Below are 23,114 nucleotides of genomic sequence, written 5' to 3' on the forward strand. Positions count from 1 at the left end.
TCTCAACTTCTGTTGTGTCACACTCTTCTGAGTTTAGACCTCAAGGAACTTTTGGTCCAGAGTATTTCTTCATTGTATTTATCATTTTCTTTGATTTGTTCACATCACCAGCTTGAATCAATCTCTGCTCATTTCAAAGAAGAGAAGACATCAGGAAGGTGATGCCATGACAAGCACATGAATTGATTTAAGTGAGGGTGGCAATTCTAAGTCACTGATTTCACTTTCTCCTCCACAGCCATCTGGATCCAGTGGCCACATATGAATCAGGATGACTGAAGAGGGCCCTGGATGTGAGGCAATCAGAGGTAAGTGGTTTGCCCAAGGTCACACAGTTAGTACCAAGTCAAGTATTCCAGATTCTAACTTCCTGTCCTCCTGACTCTAAGATCAGTCCTCTATCCACCAAACCACCTAGCTGCCCTCCCTACACAATAAGAGTGATCAGATAATAAGATTTTCTTAAGACACCCAATCCCAAAGTTCATGAAAATAAACTATTAACTGTAAAAAGTTAAAGACGTCTTATAGATCAGTCTCCTACCTATTGTCACATCAAAGGTGTCAAAAACCCACTGTAGTAACCAGATTAAAATGTAACTGAGAAATATTTAAATGTTTAAATTGTAGATTATATTTAGTATTAATATGTGATTATTTTACATCAATATACAGTAGTGACCTACATTTTCTACTTGAGTTTGACAACAATGATATAAATACAACAGTGGGCTCCACAAGTAGGTCCAAAGGCAGACACACTGAAAGCTTGGAAGCTCACATCCCCTTAACTGGAGGCTATTTTACTATAACTTCAACCATTCTATCATTACCCAAAATAGTCTTCCCATAAATTTGGGTTCAGAAATATTAACTTTGTGCTCATACCAATATGGCAACAATCAGGCACAATTTTAGGGTATCTGGGACAAAGAATGCCATGTGTATCCTGAGAAAGAATTGTTTGAGCTTGAACAAAGACCAAAGAGACTATTACCTTTAATTTTTTAGAAAAAGTTAAAAAAAAAATATATACACACACACACACACACACACACACACACACACACACACACACAAAGTTTTTGCAAAGCAAATGGAGTTAAGTGGCTTACCCAAGACCACACAGCTAGGTAATTATTAAGTGTCTGAGGTCAGATTTGAACTCAGGTACTCCTGACTCTAGGGCCAATGCTCTATCCACTGTGCCACCTAGCTGCCCCAAAATGTTATCTTATTGGGTAATTCTGCTAGATCTCATAAGGATATGATTTTTTCTCTCATCACATTCAACTTAGAGCAATGCATACCATGGAAACAATGTAACAAACTGCCTTTTGTGGGGGGTAGGGGTAGCGAAGCAAGGTTAGGGGGAAAATTATGAAATTCAGAATAAATAAAATCTTTCTAAAAGAAAGAAATATTAACTTTGTGCACATGTAATATATTTTATTTTCTGGTATAGTCCCTGACTTAACAAAATCACTATTTAGAAAGCATCTGATGTAAAATCATGAGGAATTCCAACAGGAGAGCCTGACCAACTCCTTTGCCTCTATTCAATAAACTCAATACAGCCCTCCCAATTCAGATGTGCTGAATAATTTCTAAGAAATTAATATGTTATACCAGGTCAAATCCTTTTCTATTTCCAAAAAATAAAAAATAAATCAGCGTCTTGAATTCTCTTTATCTCTCAGGCAACTGAGTGGCTGAAAAGATGAAATCTAATGTAGAATATAATTTGTTACAATCCACATTTTTCTCAAGCTTATATTAAGGATGGTCTTGATGAGTATTCAGATTATTCTCAAGGATTTTATAGTGGCAAGAAAATTGAGAACTGGTCAACAGTTGTTTGTTTTGATCATCCTTTTTTTAGTAATAGGTACAGGTTTTTTCCAAGCTTTTTCCTTCAGATATTGACCCCCCCCCAACATTATTCAAATTAAATAGCTTCCAGTGTGAACCTCATCTGTATACCTCCATTCTAATCCAGGTTCTCTTTTTATGTTTTCTTCAATGATAATTCTACTTCCTCAGCATATCTAGGGCTATGATGTTAGAATCCACCATCACTTAATGGTAAAAAGTTTTCATGAAAATATTTATAGATCTCTTCCATTTTTCATTAGTTTTATTTTTCTATTTTTATCCTCAAATGCCCTTGAAATAACTTTGCTCAAATCAAGTGTTCTATAAATTAGATCCCCCCTATAGTTTTTCTTTTTTTTTAGGGTTTTTTTTTTTTGCAAGGCAAATAGGGTTCAGTGGCTTGCCCAAGGCCACACAGCTAGGTAATTATTAAGTTTCTGAGACTGGATTTGAACCCAGGTACTCCTGACTCCAAGGCCAGTGCTTTATCCACTATGCCAACTTGTAATCTTCCATATGACCCTCCTCTAATAGATTTTACAAATGAGTTTATATTCTAAATTGGCATTGTCCTTGGTTGTCATATCTCACAAAGCAATGAGGATCAGACTTCAAAGGCACAGTAGTTTTCTAGGCTCTCTGATTTTCATTAAAGTATTAGGTTTATCCTATCTCAAGTTCCTTAAGAATTTAGGTAATTTATGTTCTTTAATTTAATTTTCATTTACTTTCCATTTCATTATTTTGCTTAAAAAAATCAAACTGAAATTGTTTTACTCAACACCTTATCTTCTCATCATTATTCTTTCAGCAAACAAGCAACAAGTCCTTATTAAGCACTTACTATGTGCTAAGGATGAGGATCACAAAACCAGTCCCTGCCCTAGGGAGCAAGACTTTTTTTTATCCTATCATTTGGCAACATTTAAGTAGACAGGCACATACGAGAAACACACTGAGGATGCCTTCATCCACACCAATATGATGTTTGGTCAAGACTGCTGGCTTTAGCCAAGACCTGGGCTCACACCCACGGGATAAGCTGACCAACTTCTCTAATGAAGGGGAGGGGATTCCTTACAGTTCAACATTTGTCCTCCTATGAAATCAGTTGTCTGACTATTCACAGGAACCTGATGTGGAGAGGACTCACATCAGTTACTAATTATATGTTGTTGATTAAAATATAATTTATCTCATTTTAATGTTACTATTGCCTAATAAACTTTTATGATGCTATTCAGTGATTACTATCCAATCTTTTCTCAAAGAAATAATGCTTGTCCTTCATTTACCACTATATCAGGGAGGTGATGCCATGACAAGCACATGAATTGGATCTGAATGAGGGAGTGCTATGCTAAGTCACCAAGCCTTACTTTCTTCTCCTGAGACACCTGGTTCCAGTGGCCAGAAATTAATCAGGAAGACTAGAGATGGCTCTGGATGTGAGGCAATCAGAGTGAAATGACTTGTCTAGAGTCATACAGCTATTAAGAGTCAAATCAGTGCTCTAACCACTGCACCACTTCCATCAAAGAAATAGTAATGATAAATAGGCATGTCTTTTGTAAGACTTTAGCATCTTCTTTTTTCGTCTCAATGATAAACCAAATATTCTGATATAGTATTATGTCTTTCTTCTCTGTTCATCTATGTAACTGAAGTCTCCAAAGTTTATGTTGATTTAATCTGAAGGATTTCTTGTGTTCTTAACAGAATTTTTCTATCTCCTCAATCTCTATGATAAATAATGATGTATAAAAAGTTATTGTTATCTTCATGGTGGCCTTTTGCTCATCATGAGCACTGAAATAATTACCCATGAAATCTTTTACTTATTGTTATCCCTGGATGCATAATTTAACCAACTTGTCCAATTTCTTTATTTGCCAATTTGAGAAAAAAACCTGTCAGCTCCCCTTCCATTTAATTACAACTTCTCTTTACCTTCTGCTTTAATTCACAATAAGAATGTGAGGATTGATATAATTCAGACCCTGAAGAACACATGTAGGCATTCAACAGACAAGCTAACATTATTTATGAATAAAACTTGCCAAAAGCAAAGAATATGATTCAATGTCTTTCAAGTTATCACTTTAAAAGTTTCTATTAAACAGGTTTATAGATATCTGAGCACTGACATGCAGATGTAGAAGGGCTAAAAGACCATCCCAACTAGGTTCTACACAGTCCATGAAGAGTTTTCCATAGCAGTTTCTTTTCACTATAATACTATGTTCCAAGGAACCATTCTTCTGGTGTTCACACCATAGCTAATTTTGGGTAGACCAAAATATAACTTTTTCAAACATATCTTCTGTCTAAACCAGCTAGTTTAAATGTGGCAAACTCACCACAAGTCTGATTTTCTGCATTTAAACATATTTTAAGAATGTGTGATTTCATCTATATAGATCCTCCATTGTGTTTACCAAATGATTTAATTGTTCTTCAGTTTTTCTTTTTAAATGATCACCTCAGTGATACTAAAATCCTATGAACTCAGCCAGGGTGGTTCTCAGACACATTTAAACAGAATCCAGGACCAGGCCTTTGATCAAAAGCTTCTTACATGGTAGGCCCTACCAAACTTTGTGCTTTGAGAACATTGGGATTACTGTTAAATAATAGAGGGCCAAACAAAGCAAAACTTTTTTTATCCTATCATTTGGCAAAAGAAAAAATAAACAAAAAAAGAAAAATCTCAAGAAAATGAGTATAATAGAAACACCTAAATTTTTGCTGGATTGAATGGAATTCAACAAATACTTATATACTTGAAGAAAGCTTACACTACGTAAAATACTATGCTAGATAATATAGGGGATAAAAAGATGAAGACAATGACTGCCAAAAAGGAACTTACATAAAATATCAAAGAATAGGAGATAGCTCTCTTGAAAGGTCCTTTCTGTCATTTTTTCTATCACTATAAAATTTAATAATGTCTTTTGGTCTAACCATATTTATTCTTACTTTTCATTAACCTTTCAGTTAATAATATTTTAAAAACTTGTTTCCTAATGCATTCTTTCTATAGAATTCTACCTACATTGATAGTGAATGATATTCTAATGATCACACATTTGTTTCTAATGAAATGTAGTGAACTATCATCCTTTATATAATCTCTGAGCTGAGTCTTTCTTTAAAAAAAAGGCAAGAAAAGAAACTAAGTCTATATAAGTGAAATTTCTTAATTTAATTTTTTTTTTTAGGTTTTTGCAGGGCAAATGGGGTTAAGTGGCTTGCCCAAGGCCAAACAGCTAGGTAATTATTAAGTGTCTGAGACCAGATTTGAACTCAGGTACTCCTGACTCCAGGGCCAGTGCTCTATCCACTACACAACCTAGCTGCCCCCAATTTCTTACTTTTAAAAACATGAAATAATTCCCAAAGAAATTTTCTACTCAAATTTTTCATTTTAACCTTTGTTCTCTGATGAGAAAATTTACATTTAGAGTTGTATTCCACTGAAACGTTTTACACTTTTATTTACCATGATATGATGTGGGTTATAGCACTATTAATATCTTCCTTCATCCCACCCACAATCACTCTGTTTTACCTGTAATCATAATACTGGTGTGGATGATACTGCATGACATCATGAAGGAATCGATCCAAAAGACTATTGGTACCCAGCCGATACCTACAGTATGTTGCAAAGTATCTGTGTTGGGGGCTGATTATATGCTGCAAAGAAAGGGAGACTGCGTTATCACTCAAAGGGAGGCACAAATGATACAAAAATGAATTCATGTAAAGGTTATGAGATCCAATTCCATTCAAACCAACAAACATTAACTGAGTACTATTTAGTTGTAAGATGCTATGGTTGGTATTGAAATTAAAATTCCCAATTTTACAATAAAAGATGCTAGAAAAGGCTTGAGTGTTTATTTAAATTCCATTCTCTCCTTGAATTTTTCACACCTTAAAGTATTTCTTGGCACTTTGTCCATTCTATTTTGTCTTATACTCATTGATATATATATATATATACATATATATATATATATATGTGTATATATATATATATATATACACATATATATATATATATCTTATCCTCCTTTTAGACTAAATATATACAAGTTAGAGTTAGAAGAGACCTAAGAGAACATCAGAACTAACCTGCTAATTTGATAGGTGCATATGAAGTTCAACAAGGTTCAAAGGCAGCAGCAGTCAGCTCTAAATCAAGTACTTTTTTCCAAATCCAATGCTTTTCCCAACAGACTAAGCTCCTCAATCACAAGGATTATGTCTATTTCAACTTTGTATTCCAAAATCTGGAACATGCCTTGGTCTAGCTAAAGGGGCCAATAAATGTTTACTAGACTGAACTGAATTCACTACAAAATGTAAAGCTTCAGCTACTTTTGTTTAATTATCCTATACAACAAGGCTAAAGATGCAACTGGAAAATTAAATTGTCTCATAGGTAGTTTATAAATGTTTTTGGGAAAGTATGCTTTCCAAAATGTAATCTACAGAGAAAACTATAAAAAGTACTTCCTTCCTAGGGTTATCTGGAAATCCTGACCTAAAGCCACATTCATAATCTTAACTAATCATGATTATCACAATCTCATCTGACTCCAGATGAGATTGTTCTTACTCTTTCAAGACCTGACATTCAGAGTAAACTAAGAGATGAACAGAAATAAGCAAAGTTACCTTTAAAACTAATAGACTAGCCCTTGCTCCTCCAAGAAAGGTAATGCATTTAGATAAATGGAAGACAACAAAGTAATAATGGTTTTACCTTAGCTTATACAAGCCACACCTAAAAACCCACCTATAAACTTTAATGCTTACTCCCTAGGTTTCCAAGACTTTTAAAACTATAAATATATAAATCTAAATTAACAAAACATATTAACATGCTAAACTTTAGAGATTGTACTTGAATTTTTATCATGTCAACTTCAAAGGTAAAAACCTACTATGTTTAGCTGTCTGTATATTTAGGAAAAGAACAAACATACAAAAAATTACTTATCAAGTGATAATATTGGAAAGGAAAAGATGAAAGAAGAAAAGGCAGACAACAGTTATTAGAGCTGTGTAATTGTCTAAGGATTTGGAAAAGCAATTTAGAATTATGCTTTTTAAAAAACGACTAATTTCTCTCTCAATCCTCTGATCTGCAGATAACCCTGTCCAGCATATATTCCAAAGGAAGTCAAAGACAAAAAGAAAGATATCATATACCCCAAAACTGTCACAGAAACATTTTTTGCCCTAGCAAAGAACAGTAAACAAAATAGATACCCACTGATTGAGGTATTGAGGTACATGAATATAATTGAATACCTCTGTCTCATAAAAAGTAATGAAGAAGTATGGAACAACATGACTCCAAAATGTGAAATGTAATAGAAATGCAATAATGTAACAAAATGTGAATTAAAAATTTAAAAAGGAAAAAAGTGAATATTATGTAATTAGAATGAACAAGCTTGGTCTCAAAGACATCAAAAAGCAGCCTCCATCTATTTTCTACAGGGGTGGAGAACTAAGGATGTTGAAAAACTGCAGTGGTAAAAAACAAACATCAGACTAAATTGGCATGTTGATTAGTTCTGATAAAGAGTTTTTTGAACTTTAATTTTTTATTCTCTTAGTAAATAAATTATGATAACAGATCAGGAATGAAAGTGATCTAAAAATTAATATGAATTTAAAATTAAAAGAGAAAGAAGCACTTCATTCTAATGCTACTAAGTTTATAATCTAGATATACATCTTTTAACGTGGAGAAAAACTTTCAAGTACATGGTCTCAATAGAATGGAAAGAAAACTCTAATTCTAAAAACCTGAATCTCATTTCTAAAACCCAAGATCTTTATTTATACTAATGTTGTCCACAAGACTCAGAATAAAAGCTAGGTTCCTATTACTTAGGCTGGGCTAAAGCTAGGTGGCTCTCACCTGTTCAAGGTTGATGTAGTGCACATGGCAGCAGTTGCAGTAGCCTTGGCGGTTCTGCATGATGGAGCTGCTGCTAAGGTGGCAGTCTTGCCCAGCTATCTTGTGGCTTCAAACTCTCAAACTAAAATGAAGAGATATGAACAGCATCACAATACCAAAAAGAAATCTGCTAAGAATTTGTTTGTTTTAATAGAGGGACTGGAGATATGGGGCAGATTAAGAAGGCAGCAAAAACGAAATGCTTTTTATAATGAAAAAAAAGATTTTTAAATTTTTTTATTTAAGGCAATTAGGTTAAGTGACTTGCCCAAGGTCACACAGCTAAACAATTAATAAGTGTATGAGGCTGGATTTGAACTTATGTTTAGCTGGTTTGGTCTTGTATCCCACTTCTCCACTTAGCTTCCCTAAAGTAAGGTTTTTTAAAATTTAAAGAAATAACATCAACAAACAGAATTTTATTCTAAATACTGCACTTTGCTATTCCCCAGGTAGTGCTGCATCTGGTGAGAACACAACAGGCTATCTAGCCCACCTTTGAGAACTACAATGAATATTAAAAGATGACAGTCTTCTAAAGAACAGCTTCAAGCATTTGGGAAGAGTAAAGACTAGATTTACAATAATTTCTTGGGAGTTAGTCATTTTGATTATTATGGTTTAATTCTGTGGGAATAACATCATCCTAGGGAATACCATAATCAGTCTCGAGAAAAATTACTTCTTTGAGAACACTAGCAAACTAAAATAGTTTGTACCCTGAACTTATTATTTTAATATTTGTAAAATATTTCTATTTTTGCAAAGTTCCTTTGCATTTTAATTAAATATTCAAATGGAGGATTTATAATACAATGTCAAATGAACACTATAAATATGATATTCCACAACTTCCTCCTAAAATCTCTGATTCCTTATTTTAAACATCCCTATGCCACATGATCTCTTCTAATTAGCTTGGAAATAAAATAAAATGTTTAAAAATATTTATTACTGGAGGAGGAATAGGATGTAGACCTGTGTTGTTACCTTAAGGAATTCCCTCATTCAAGGTAGACAGGAACTTATCTATAATATGCAGTCCCAGAGAGCTGTCTGGGACATTAAGAGGTGATGTAACCTACCCTAATCACCTAATACTTAGATATTCATAGCAGATCTCCCTGACACCAATAGGAGGCCTCTATCCCCAATGCCATACTAGTGCAACTTGAAATTAATTTAATATTTTAAATTTTAGATTAATCATACTCAAATTTTAAAAATAACAATGTTTTCACTTTCTAAAGAAATAAGTTTTGACAGTTCTACTACAGTAATCTCTACTACAGATTATCATTAGTAATATCTCACAAATATTTGAACTATATATTCTGTAACATTCTTCAAAGGATTTCACAAGATTTAGAGATTTTAGAAAATATCTAATACAATTACTCACTGTCAAGGGAAGGGCAAGGGAAAGGAGAAAGGGAAAAAATGGTGAAACTCAAAGCCTTACAAAAAAAAATGGATGCTGAAAACTATCTTTGCATATAGTTGGAAAAATAAATAAATCTATATTTAAAAAGAAAAGATCTAATATAAATCCCTCCATTTTCCTGATGAGGAAACAGGGCCAAGGAAGGAGATAGTTTCCCCATGTTTAAATCACTACATGAAAAGACATCTGATTTTCCCACTAGCTTCTCTTACTACTCCAAGTATTATTATAAGAGTCATTATGATTAGAGCAAAATAAACAGGTCATTATACTGCAACTGAAAAAGATTTTTATCATTAAAATCAATGAAATACCAGATATAAAAGTGTTCAACTATTTATTTACTTCAAGTTAAAATGCCCATTTTTTTTTTAGGTTTTTTGCAAGGCAAATGGGGTTAAGTGGCTTGCCCAAGGCCACACAGCTAGGTAATTATTAAGTGTCTGAGACCATATTTGAACCCAGGTACTCCTGATTCCAAGGCCAGTGCTTTATCCACTACGCCACCTAGCAGTCCCAAAATGTCCATTTCTATCCCTGGAATGAACTTAACCAGAGATTTCTTTCTCTCCTCCTCTGAGAGCTTCCAATGGCCTGCCTTCCTATACCCACAAGAAAATTGAATCAATGAATACTGTGGGAAAAAAGAAAACATAAATCAGGATCTGCAAGTTTATCTTTCTTTGTACTGCTGCCTTACTACCTCCACTAGCTAAATGGAAACTACAATCCAAAATCCCTCAAATAGTTTTTAATTTTAACAAGTATAAATCACAAGTCATTAGACTTCAAGCCTAATTTTAAATCTAAACCATTAAAAAATAAGCATTTTTAAATGCAATATTTTTGAAGAGAAAGTACAATTTCACAGAAGTCTCAAAAAGTCTATAAATTTTTTCAAGTTTTCTCAAAATAGACTTCCTCAAAATACTTTAGCTATCCAAATTTAATAATATCCAAATCTTTTTTATAATTTTTCCCACTATGACACCAATATAAAATGCCTGTGAACAAAATCAGACCTAAAAGCAGAGCCATACTATATTTTATTTTATTATGTTTTATTAATAAAATTCTTAAAATATTAAAATTCTTACATATAATGTTCAAAACAGACTTTTACTAAAAAAATAACAAAATTGTTCTTCAAACTATAGCTTAAGCATTTGATGTCTAAAAATATTTTAAGATATAATCTATGTAAATTTTAATGAAAAAAGAATGTAAATAAGATTTATTAGAGATGCTACAGCACAAATATGACAAAAATAATAACAATGGAATATTTATGACTCCTATGCACTACCACAGCCACTGAGAGACACAGATGAACTGAAGTTTTAACTCAAAGGTTCAAGCAATATTCCTATGAAGTAATAAAACCTACCATTTGGATGCTAATGAATAGTGAAACATCTGTCAGTAGAAAAAGTTTACTTAGAACCTATGCTTACACTAATCTGGATGCCTGAGTTAAAAGCAACTATCTTAGTAGTTTTATAGCACTCCACTGATGAGTAGTTTAATAATTTCAATAATAATAATAATAATAATAATAATACATTACCTTGTATGGAAAAAACAGAAGACACCTCAGCAGTTTTAATCCCATTAGACATCTGTGAATTAAAAAGAAACAATGAAAAACAAGAGAGTACTTAGGAAGACCCTCTTAGTTTGCTCTTCAGCTTCCAACTGACTGTAAGGACTTTCTTTGACTAAAGGTGTATTTTCATTTCACATAGACATAATGCTATCATAAATGGTAAAAAAAATAAAGTCTCACTATTAGGTGATATTTCAAATCAAAAAAGATTAAAGATTATTTTTCAATAAAATACATTTCCAACAACTTTTCTGAGTCTCACAACCTAACATCATCAGAATAATGCTGAGTCTGGTGAGTATGCTATGGAACTCATTATAAAACCTTTAGGGAAAAAAACAATAGTTGTCAAATAATTAAGTTATATAGCATTCTTAACAAGGATAAGAAAAGGAGACAAACAATATGGGAATTTGCTTTGCTTGACTATGCTTATTTGTTGTCAGAACTTGGTTTGTCTTCTCCAATGGGAATAGAGACATATGGGTAAGGATAGGGAAATAGTAGGGGGAGAAAAATGCTCAATAAATGAAAAATAAAATTTGAAAAACGAAAATACAGAGATAAAGGAAGACCTAAATAAACTGATTCAAAGTGAAGTTAAGCATAACCAGAAAAACAGTAATGTAAAAAAGAAACAAAAAATTTATCAAAACTGAATACTGAATAATTTTAATGGCCATATTGGGCCCTGAAAAAGAGATATGAGAATGTACCTTCTTCTACTGTGTTAAAAGGAGGAAGACTATGGATATGGAACACTGAATAGTGATGCTTGTACCTTATACTGACAGCTATCTTATACTGACACCAACAGGATGCTGACCAGCAACAAACAGGATCACCAGTTGACCTACTGAGCTAAAACCATGAGATTAGCATAACTGGCACACCTGCTCTGGGTTTTCCCAAAAGTCATTGCTTATCCCTCTCTAGCTTGCTAGTTCCCTTAAGAAACTTATTAGCCCTATTTAATACCATCATAATAAAGTTTTGCCTCTTCATTCAACGAAGGTTTGAGTCTTTGAACTCTTTCAAGACACCTAGAAACATTAGAGGTCACAACACTTACCACAACTAGAGGATATACAGTTGTAGTTTATTGTCATGTTGTTAGTTCCATAGAATGGCTTTTTTTCTCTAATGCTTTTTTTCATCATTTGCACAAGTGATAATTATGTCATCATAAAATAAAAGGCTAAATCATATGGTAAGAAAAAGAGGCAAAGAAAATAGTAAGATCAAAAGAATCTTCAAGACCAAAGAAGAAATTATCTGAATACAAAGAAGTCACTGATTTCATTAAGTATAAGGAACTTCCAATGTGAAAATTGCTTCCACCCTTACAAATAAGATCATAATCCATGCCTGAGGTGCATGAAAATTAAGTGAAGGATATATACAGCTATTAACCTCTGAGGAAGGATTTGAACCCAAATCTTCTTTAATCCAAATTCAGTACTTTATCTGCAAAGGCATCCTGCCCTCTAAGAAAAAATGATTCCATGCAAAATAAACCAAAAAACTTAAGTACTGCCTATGTGCATAATCACTCTATTACTTGAATTAACAATAGTACAAAGAGGGAAAAAATATCCCTTTTATGAATCACAGCTTGAGAGCTACTTTGATCCTTGGCCAAACTGCATAATGGGACTTTTTTGGGGAGATTGGGATGGGGGGGTGAAGGGGGAGGAATAGGTTAAAGAGACCCACCTCTGCCTCATTTCTTTCTTGCCTAACCTTAATCACTGAATGAGTGTTACCTCAGTAAAACTGAGAGTTGTTAAAGACCCTGGACAAGTAAGTGATAGAGCACTAGCCTTGAATTTAGGAGGATGGGAGTTTGAATCCAGTCTCAGGCACTTAATACTTACTAGCAATATGACTCTGGGCAAGTCACTTAAACCTGATTTCCTTGCATTCTGATTCATATCTGGCAACTAGACTCAGATGGTTCTAAAGGAATAAGTGAGGCTGTTGACTTAGCACAGCCCCTCTAATTCAAATATGATTGATGTGCTTGTCATGGCTTCAACTCCCTAATGTCATGATCTTCTTCCAGAATGAAGGGCAAACATCTTATGTTAAAAAACTATCTTAAAAAAGCCAACACCTCCCAATGTATCCAGGATCATCTCCAATCTATCCTGACACATATCTGGACACTAGACCCAGGTGGCTCTGGAGGAGAAAATGAGGTCAGTGATTTGGTACAGTTCTCTCTTAGTCAAAACCAATTCACTTGCATGTCATGGCATTACATCCTTGATGGTATGTTCCTCTTCAAGAACGGAGGACAGAGAGCCAAGATGGTGATAGAAGAGCCTCTCTCAAAACTTATAAAATAAGGACTCTAACTAAATTTTCGCGAGACAGAACCCACAGAGGGATCCAGTGAGGCAGTTCACCAGCCCAAGGTAACCTGGAAAATAGTGGAAAGGCTGCGCTCCATGAGGTTAGAGGGGCTGCTCGACAGAGTAAAGGAACTTCAGCCTCCCGGAGGCAGCCCCAGGCACCTGGCAGCCAGTTCACAGGGGCAGTTTTCTGAGCACATGAAGCCAGCCCTCTGGGCACTCAGCAAGCAGCCCTAGCAACCCAGATCCAAGAACCAAAAGCAAGTGGAGCTGGAAAGCAGGAGCCCCCAGGCAACTGAGCCTTGAGTACTCAGCCTAGGTAAGGGGGTGGAGAGAGACTTTCGAGATCTGTCCTCTGTACCTGGAACAGGACTTTGGGGCTCTGACCACATTCAGATCCTGATCAGTCAAGGCCTCCCATAGAACAGCAGGGCCCCCCCAACACCTCAGCCCCATGGCAGAGGGGTGTACTTGTGGTCATTCACAGACCAGGAGGGAAGACAGAGCTTCACACATTGAGATCCTTGGGGGAGGGGCTCCCAATAATACTCAAAAGCTCAGGAAGCACCCCAAGACCAGACACAGGCTGGGGAAATGACTAAACAGAAAAAAAGTAGAACACCACTGAGAAATACATTGTCTATGATCCCAAGAAGGAACAAAATACCCAATCTGAAGATGAAGAAGTCCAAGCTCTTGCATTTAAAGACTCCAGGAAAAAATGGAAATTGGGCTCAGGCTATGACAGAGCTCAAGAAAGATTTTGAAAATCAAGTAAGGGAGATAGAAGAAAAATTGGGAAAAGAAATGAGATGCAGGAAAAACATGAAAAAGAAGTCAGCAGCTTAGTCAAGGAAATCCAAAAAAATGCTAAAGAAAATAGCATATAGGGGCAGCTAGGTGGCGTAGTGGATAAAGCACTGGCCCTGGAATCAGGAGTACTTGAGTTCAAATACGGTCTCAAACACTTAATAATTACCTAGCTGTGTGGCCTTGGGCAAGCCACTTAACCCCATTTGCCTTGCAAAAACCTAAAAAAATAAAAATAAAAATTAGCATGTTAAAAATTAGCATAGGTTAAGGATAAAACAGTTCAAAAAGTATTGAGGAGAAGAATGCTTTAAAAAGCAGAATTGGCCAGATGGAAAAAGAGATAAGAAAGCTCTCTGAGGAAGTCAAATCCTTCAGGTCTAGAATGGAGCTGAAGGAAGCTGATGACTTTACAAGAAGTCAGAACACAATACTTCAAAACCAAAAGAATGGAAAATTAGGAGAAAATGTGAAACATCTCATTGAAAAAACAACTGATCTGGAAAACAGATTCAGGAAAGATCATTTAAAAATTACTGGGATACCTGAAAGTCATAATCAAGAAAAGAGCCTTGACATCATTTTTAAAGAATTCCTAAAAGAAAATTGCCCTGATATCCTAAAAGAAGAGGGCAAAAAAGAAATTGAGAGAGTCCGCCAATCTCCCCTGGAAAGAGATCCAAAAAAAAAAAAAACACAGGAATATTATAGCAAGTTCCAGAACTCCCAAGTGAAAGAGAAAATATTGCAAGCAGCCAGAAGGACACAATTCAAATATCATGGAGCTGCAGTAAGGATCACACAGGACTTAATAACTGCATTAAGAGCTTATAGAGCTTGGAATATAATATTCCAGAAGGCAAAAGAGCTTGGAATGCAACCGAGAATCAACTACTCAGAAAAACTGAATGTCCTCTTCCAGGGAAAAAGATGGACTTTCAATGAATCAGGGGAATTTCAAATGTTCCTGTTAAAACAACCAGAGCTGAACAGAAAGTTTGATTTTCAAATACAGGACTCAGGGGAAGCATAGAGAGTGGAGGAGAAGGGTAAAATATGAGGGACTTAGTGATGAACTACATGTATTCCCGCATAGAAAAATGATACTGATAATACTCATAAGAAACTTCTCATTTAATAAGAGCAGGTAGAAGGAGCTTTTATGGATGAAGCACAGGAGAGAGCTGAGTTTGAAGATATAATATATTGTAAAAATGGAGTCAATGGGAAAAGGGAAATGTAATGGGAGTAAGAGAAAGGAGAGGAGGACTAGGCTAAGGTTTTTCATATAATAAGGTTTTTCTTTATTACATTGAGCTATTGCAATGATATGGAAGGGGGGAAGGCAAGGGGGAATGAGGGAATCTTCACTCTCATCAGAGGTGGCTAGGAGAGGAAACAGTACATATACTCAATGGGGTATAGACATCTAGATTAAGAAGCAGAGAAGAGGGATAGGAGTAAGGGAGGGGAATGTGAGTGATGGAGGAGAGACTGGACCATGGGGGAAGAGTGGTCAGATATAACACATTTTCTTTTTACTTCTTGCAAGGGACTGGGATTGGATTGCCTGTCCCGGGACCACAGGGCCCGGTGGTTTCTGGGCCTTAGGGGTGGTATGTGGGCTCAGGGCCTCTTGGCCTCAGGGTTGGTGATCAATCTGCTGCGCCACTCAGCTACCCTACAGAGTGAAAGGAGAGAGAAAATAAAGTATATATGGTAGTGGGGAAGTACAAATGGAGAGAGCTGTGATCAGCAATGGCAACAGTGGAAAATTATGGAAATAGCTTTTGTGATGGACTTATCCTAAAGAATGTGATCCACCCACAACAGAGCTGGTGGTGTTGGAACACAAACTGAAGCACATTTTTTATTATTATTATTATTTGGGGGGGGGGGGGTGCAGGGCAAGTGGGGCTGGGTGGCCTGCCTGGGGCCACATAGCAGGGTGATCTTTGGGTGTCTTGGGGCCTGATTCGGACCCAGGTGCTCCTGGCTGAAGGGCCAATGCTCTGTCTGCCACCCAACCACCCCTACTATTATTACTATTTTATTTTATTTTGGGTCTTTTTTTTCCCCTTCTTTTTAGTTTTTGCAGGGCAGTGGGGATTGGGTGGCTTGCATGTCACACGGCTGGGTGATTGTTGGGTGTATGGGGCTGGATATGGGCTCGGGTGCTCGTGGCTCCAGGGCTGGTGCTTCGTCCATTGAGCCACCTGGCCATACCTACAATTATTACTACTATTTTTTAATTTTAATTTTTTTTTCTCTCCCCTTTACTTTTCTCGCCCAAGCAAGTCTATCTATATTCATGGGGAGAGGGGTATTTTTGTTTACTTGTAAAACAAGAATATTTTATTAATGTAAAAAAACATTTGTACAAAATGAGAATAAAAAATAAATTTAAAAAAAAAAAAGAAAGAAAGAAAAGAAAAGAAATGCTCAATTATTCATCTTCCAGAAGTATAGCTCTCCAGAGCAGGCAACACTACAAATGAATTCATATGCCAATGAAAATCTGGAACTGTTTTTTAGCCCAAAAGGTAAAAGTCATCTGTGGTTGTAGTTGCAAAAATACAGTCTAGTTTTAATGACTTTTTTCTTTTTTTTTCCCTTTTATGGTATGTATTTATTTTATATTATTATAGTAATCTTGTTATGGAAAGTAAATAAAACCCCCTCCCCCCCCAAAAAAGATAGAGAAACCTCAAGAATAGTGAGAGAGGGAAAAAAAGCTACTTCAGTCTGTGTTTAGATTCCAACGGCTCTGACTCTGGGATAAGTTGCCTTCTTTATCATAAGTCCACCAGAGAAGTTGCTTTGATATAATTTCCCACAGTTGTTATTACTAGCTGTATTTCCCTCCACTCTATTCCTCCCCACTCTCATTTATTCCATTCTCTCTCTCCTTTAATCCTGGCCCTGTTCAGAAGTGTATTGTATCTGAGTACCCTCTCCCACAATCTTCCCTCTCTTCTATCACCTACTCCTCTCCTCCCCTGTCCCTCTTTTCCCATCCCTTTCCTCTAATTTTTCTCTAGGGTAAGATAGATTTCTATACCCTATTAAGTATGTATGTTAGCGCCTCCCTGGGCCATTTCGGATGAGAATGAAGGCTCATTCATTCCCCCTTGCCTTCCCCTGTTCTACTCCATTGCAAAAGCTTTTTCTTGACTCTTTTATGTGAAATATCTTAGCCCCTTCTTCCCCTCCTTTCCCTTCTTCCCAGTACTTTCCTTTATCACCACTGACTCCATCTTTATACTACATTATACCATTATATTCAATTCCCTCCTGTGTCTTATATGTGCGTCTTCTAACTGCTCTTATAAATGAGAAGGCTCATATGAGTTATCAGTATCTTTTTCCCATGCAGGAATACAAGCAGTTCAACATCATTAAGTTCCTTATCATTAACCCTTCTCATCCACTCCCTCTATGCTTCATCTGAGTCCTGTACTTTTGGAGATCAAATTTTCTGTTCGGCTCTGGTTATTTCAACAGGAAACTTTGAAAGTCCCCTGTTTTATTAAAGTCCATCTTTTCCCTGAAATAGGATGTTCAGTTTTGCTGGGTAGTTGATTCCCAGTTGTAAACCAAGCTCTTTTGCCTTCCCAAATATCATATTCCAAAGTCATACAAGCCCTTAATGTAGATGCTGCCAAATCCTATGTAATCCTGACTAGTGCTGTAGTAGTTGAATTGTTTGTTTCTGGTAGCTTTTAATATTTTTCTTTGATTTGGGAGTTTGGGGATTTGTCTTTAATATTCCTGGGAGTTTTTCTTTTGGGATCTCTTTCAAATGGAAATAGATGAATTCTCTCACTTGCTCTTTTACCCTCTGCTTCTACTTTCTCAGGATAATTTTGTGGCATTATTTCTTGAAAAATGAATTCTAGGCTCTTTTCCTGGTCAAGACTTTCAGATAGTCCAATAATTTTTAAATTATCTCTCCTGGATCTGTTTTCTAAGTCAATTGTTTTTCCAATGAGGTAGTTCATATTTTCTTCTAATTTGTCATTCTTCTTATTTGCCTTTTGGGTAGTTTTTTCCATTTGGCCTAAACTGGTTTTTAACATGTTATTTTCTTCAGTATTGTTTGTATTTCTTTCACCAAGCTGCTGATCTGGTTTTCATGATTTACCTGCATCACTCTCATTTCTCTTCCTAATTTTTCCTCTACATCCCTTACTTTTTTTTCAAAGTCTTTTCTGAGCTCATCCATAGCCTGAGCCCATTTCCTATTTCTCTTGGAGACTTGGGATAAAGAAGCTTCAACTTTGTCATCTTTGGAGTGTGTATTTTGATCCTCCATGGAAACAAAGTAATTTTCTATAGTCAGGTTCTTCTTTTTCTGTTATTTCCTCATTTCCTCAGCCTATGACTGATTTACTACACTTCCAAGGCTTTGGGGATGGGGTGGGGGGTTGGAACACCGTACAGGGACCTTAATTCCTCCAAGGTCTTATGAGAGCTTTTCACTGCTCTTTTGCCTGTGCTCTGGTCTGTGGAGCTGAGAGGAGGGTTCCTGCTCTTCTATGATACTATGGGGGCCCAGACTGCAACCTGAATGTGAGCAAACAGCAGAGTCCTGCCCCAGGGAGAGCGAGATCTCTGCAGTCAATCCCCACCCCCATGGGCTGGGCGCTCTGGAAATGCTGGGTGGCTCCTCTGATTCCAGCTGTAGGTTCTCACTGCTGAGCTGCTCTGAGGCCTCTGGGCTCACTTTGGTGCTGCAGAGTTCTCTCACCACCTCTTCAAGCTGTCCCTGGTGTTCCTTGGGCCAAGAGGACTAGAAGCTGATGCCTCTGCCATGGACCCAGGTATCCCTCAGGCTGTTCCAGCAAGCTGTGCCAACGGGGCTGCGCTGCAGCTCTTTCCAACCCCCGGTCCCAGTGAAACAGACTTTTCCTGTGGATCTTCTAAGCTGTCTTGGACTGGGAAATTGTACCACTCAGTCTTTGTGTGGGTTCTGCCCCCTCTAAATTTTGGCTAGAGTCATAATTTGATGACTTTTGAAGTTTTTTTGGAATGACTTTCTAGGAATTTCTTCCCTAACTCCACCATCTTGGCTCCACCCCTTCATTTTAATGACTTTTAATACTAATGTTTTATTTTTAAAATAGAGAATAATAGACTATCGGGATGCCAATAGATTTCAGATGCCTTCAAGTTAACTAGAACTCAACAAGAGTCTGTTCTACAATATCGTCAACAAGATTATTCTGCCTCTATGGAAGGTTTGCAATGAGTTTCTGAAAACCTACATGATTACTTGGAGGCAAGCTATCCCATCTCTGAATAACTCTAATTATTAGGGGCTATTTCTTTACAATCAAATTAAAATCTGTTCCTCTACAAACATTATTCATTCTTCTTAGTTTTAACCTCTGAAATCAAGCAAAACTAAATTAATTTGGGGCAGCTAGGTGGCGCAGTGGATAGAGCACTGGCCCTGGAGTCAAGAGTACCTGAGTTCAAATCTGGCCTCAGACATTTAATAATTACCTAGCTGTGTGGCCCTGGGCAAGCCACTTAACCCCATTTGCCTTGCCAAAAAAAAAAAAACCCTTAAAAAAACTAAATTAATTTCTCTTCCAGTCAATCAATCAATACGTATCTACATTAAGCATAAGGTGAGCACATTTCAGTCTTGACGATACCTATTACTATACTCTCCAAAACTAAAAATTTCCAGCTCTTTCATTCAAACAAATCTCATATGATAAGTTCTATGGTTTCTTTATCACCTTTGATGCTCCCTAATTTATAAATGTCTTCACCAAGCAGAATAACAGATTCTTGATTTGGTCTAAGTACAGAAGAGAAAAGCAAAATCTTGCTTGCAACTCTCAGTGATCTAAAATCAAAATAGTTTTTCTGGGAGCTCAACCACATTATTGACTTTTCATGGATCACAGTGTATGAAAAACCAGATTATTTCTATTTGAACTTCATTTCCATCTAGCCACAGGACTTTATATTTATTTCTATGAATTGTTGTTTTCCTGGATTTGGCTCATTATTCTAGCAAATCATATCTATCTTGGATCCCAACTTTATAATTCCATGTGTTAATGAGTCAACTGAGCTTCAAGACACTCTTAAATCTGAAAGAATTCATAGATCTGGGAAAAGATAGATCTTTTATTCCTTCAACTAGTCACTGTCAACAAATATTAAACTACAAAGAACTAACAACAAATTCCTCTGATCTTCTACTACTAGAAGCTGTCTTTCAAGTTAACATCAACTCCTTACTGGGTATTCATCCATGGGTACAGTCATTTAATTATTTTCAAATTTGGGTAACTATATTTTCTGTAGGACCTCCCTTCCTGATGAATGATGGGGTAAATATGGAGTCAGAAGGAAGTAATATTTTATATGAATTTAATTAGGAATTTTATCTTTTTAAAACTTATCATATATAAAGTTGTTTTTTATTTGGTTTAATAGACCAAGAGTGTAGTAGGTCTCTACAACCACACTGAGCCTAAATTACTAAACTTGCCTGAGTGAAGATCTGGCCAATATAGAAAAGCACGTTCTCTGCCCTTTTTCTTTCTTTCTTTCTTTCTTTCTTTCTTTCTTTCTTTCTTTCTTTCCTTTCTGGCAATGAGATTAAGTGACTTGCCCAAGGTCACACAGCTAGGTAATTATGAAGTGTCTGAAGCTGGATTTGAACTCAGGCCCTCCTGACTCCAAGGCCAGTGCTCTATCCACTGCACCACCTAGCTGCCCCTAGATGAAAACTGTTGTAACATATCAAGTTTAAGATGTGTTCAGGACATTCGGTTTGAGTTGTCTATAGCTAGAAATGTGAGACTGGAGATAGAAGAGATAAACAAAAGGTCAAACTAGACAAATCTGATAACCGACTACATAAGAATGATAACTGAATCAATAGGAGGATAAGATCACCAAGTATATATACAGATATATATACAGAAAGAGAAGAGATGAAGTACAGAACAGAATTGTAAGGGGCCAGGTTAGGTTAGCAAGCATAACCTGGATGAAGATCTAGGAAGGGAGAATATAAAGAGTAGACAGGGAGGCAAATAGGGAGACAAAAACACAAAAACCTAGAGAGAAAAGAGTATTAAGGAGAGGAGGATGATCAATAGTCTCAAAGACTGCTGAGAGGGCAAATAGAATAAAGACTGACAAAAAGCCTTAAAATCTGGAAATTAAAGAGCTTATGGGTAGTTTTAGAAAAAAGCAGTTCCAGCTGAACTATCAGATCAGAAGTCAGACTGCTTCCTAGGAATTCAGAAAAAAAAAAAGCGAGTGATTCCTCTCAAGGAGTTTGGTCATGAAAGAGAAAATCGATAAAGGGTGTACAGACCAAAGGGGTTTATAATGATGGAGACATTAATGTGATGTTTGTAGGTAGCAGAGAAGCAACCAGCAGACAAGAGAAAACTGAAGATTAAAAGTAGGGTTATCTACTGATATAGGATGGAATTGGATAACTTCTATACATAGAAAAGTCTGCCTTGGCATGGTCACTTTTTCATGGAAGACAGAGGGGAAAAAAATATCTGAACAATATAAGATAAATTGCAATTCTAATCAAATAAAATTGCATAATTTATTTGAGTAACTGCAATTAAATAGAATGAAACCAAAAATATAGTTTTATATAGAAAATTCATTTATTTAGAAAATACAACTTCCCTACCTATATCAGTTAATGAAATGTTGCTGTATTTATATTATAATTACTGATTTTCAAAGGGGAAAAAATCTAACTATACAGAATTTTTTTATGAAAAGTAGAGGCAGCACTACACATCTATACAAGGGTTAAAATATAATTCCATTCTCTTGGTAGAAGAGTAGAGATGATGAGTACATACCTGTCAGAAGCAGTTGCTATGCCAATTGGTTTTGCTTTCCTGTTTTTCTGTGTTACAAAGGAGAGTTTGGTGGTGGAAATTGGAGGAAGAGGGTAGTACATCAGGAAAAGACTATGAATAAAAAGAAAAGGCATCAATTAAAAAAACCAATGTAAAATTAGAGGTACCCTTTGTATATGCTGAATTCTATAAAGCTACAACTTATACTGAATGTAAGGGATCCAGTATTTCTGAGAATTGCCCTAATCTCCAAAACAACTGTTCAGCTGGGCAGAAGTCAGGCAAATGTGAGAATTCTAGAGGTTCTCTCAAAGGTTTATAATCCATCCAAAAGGTTACGGCATACCCTGGTTCAGTTTAGTACCTCAAGATTTGTCCATATCTGACTATGATCCCCAAAGGAGGATCAAAATTTTCCTGCTATTTCTAGGCTCTCCTGAAAAATCAGAAGTTACAAGGTTCTACTTGTCTCTTTTACCTCATCCCTACAGGGCACCCAAAGTCACCTCTAGATTTTAATGGCTAGAAGAAGCTTTAAATTCATTCAAAAAAAATTAAGTCGGGAAATAAGATATGTATTTCAATTTTCTTTAAAAAAAAAAAGGTAAAATATAATTGATTACTATGCTAAAACTTCTTTTTCACTGAACTGATCTTTTAGAGTCCAACCAAAAACAAATAATATACGTTAATTAGAGCTAGATGACACACAGACCATAGAGTTCAAGGAATCAAAAAGACCTAAATTCAAATCCAGTCTCATACACTTACTAGCTCTGTAACTCTGAGCAAAGTCAACTAAACTCTGGTTCCCTCGGTTTCCTTATCATGAAATAGAAATAATAACAGAATCTCCTCTGAGGAATTTTTGTGAGAATGAAATGAGACAATATCTTTTAAGAGTTCAGCACAGCACCCAGCACACAGTAAGCACTAAACAAATGTTAGCTTGTATTATCATTTAGATTTTTTAAAAATTAAATAGTCTCATTCCCTTTAATTTAGGGGAAAAAAGGATATCTTATTGTCTGATCTTGTTATCTCTTAGACTTTTTGTCTCTTCCTTAAGGATATGAGTTCTCTCTCATCACACTCAATTTGGATCAATGTACAACATGGAAACAAAGTAAAGACTGACAGATTGCTTTCCATGGGGGGGGGGGAGATAAGA

At 35.9% G+C, this 23,114-nt stretch overlaps 1 protein-coding gene across 9 annotated transcripts in view; it reads right to left on the reverse strand.

Moving 5' to 3' along the window:
• The window catches only part of ZDBF2 (zinc finger DBF-type containing 2), an 86,190-nt gene that overhangs the window by 51,341 nt on the left and 11,735 nt on the right, over positions 1-23,114 (reverse strand). For 8 of the 9 annotated variants that reach the window (XR_012469436.1, XM_074191536.1, XM_074191535.1 and 5 more), the window contains 4 exons: positions 21,944-22,054; positions 10,873-10,924; positions 7,823-7,943; positions 5,450-5,577 (listed from right to left, as the gene is read on the reverse strand). Coding sequence is in view for 7 of the 9 variants with exons in the window: in XM_074191536.1 (XP_074047637.1) it covers positions 5,450-5,577; positions 7,823-7,882 (188 nt within the window). In the remaining 2 variants the exon portion in view is untranslated. Of the gene's footprint in view, positions 1-5,449; positions 5,578-7,822; positions 7,944-10,872; positions 10,925-21,943; positions 22,055-23,114 lie in introns of those variants that run through there. The other variant, XM_074191537.1, reaches the window with a different exon arrangement.

This window comes from Macrotis lagotis, chromosome 6 (genome assembly GCF_037893015.1).
Source record: "Macrotis lagotis isolate mMagLag1 chromosome 6, bilby.v1.9.chrom.fasta, whole genome shotgun sequence".
Taxonomy (NCBI): domain Eukaryota; kingdom Metazoa; phylum Chordata; class Mammalia; order Peramelemorphia; family Peramelidae; genus Macrotis; species Macrotis lagotis.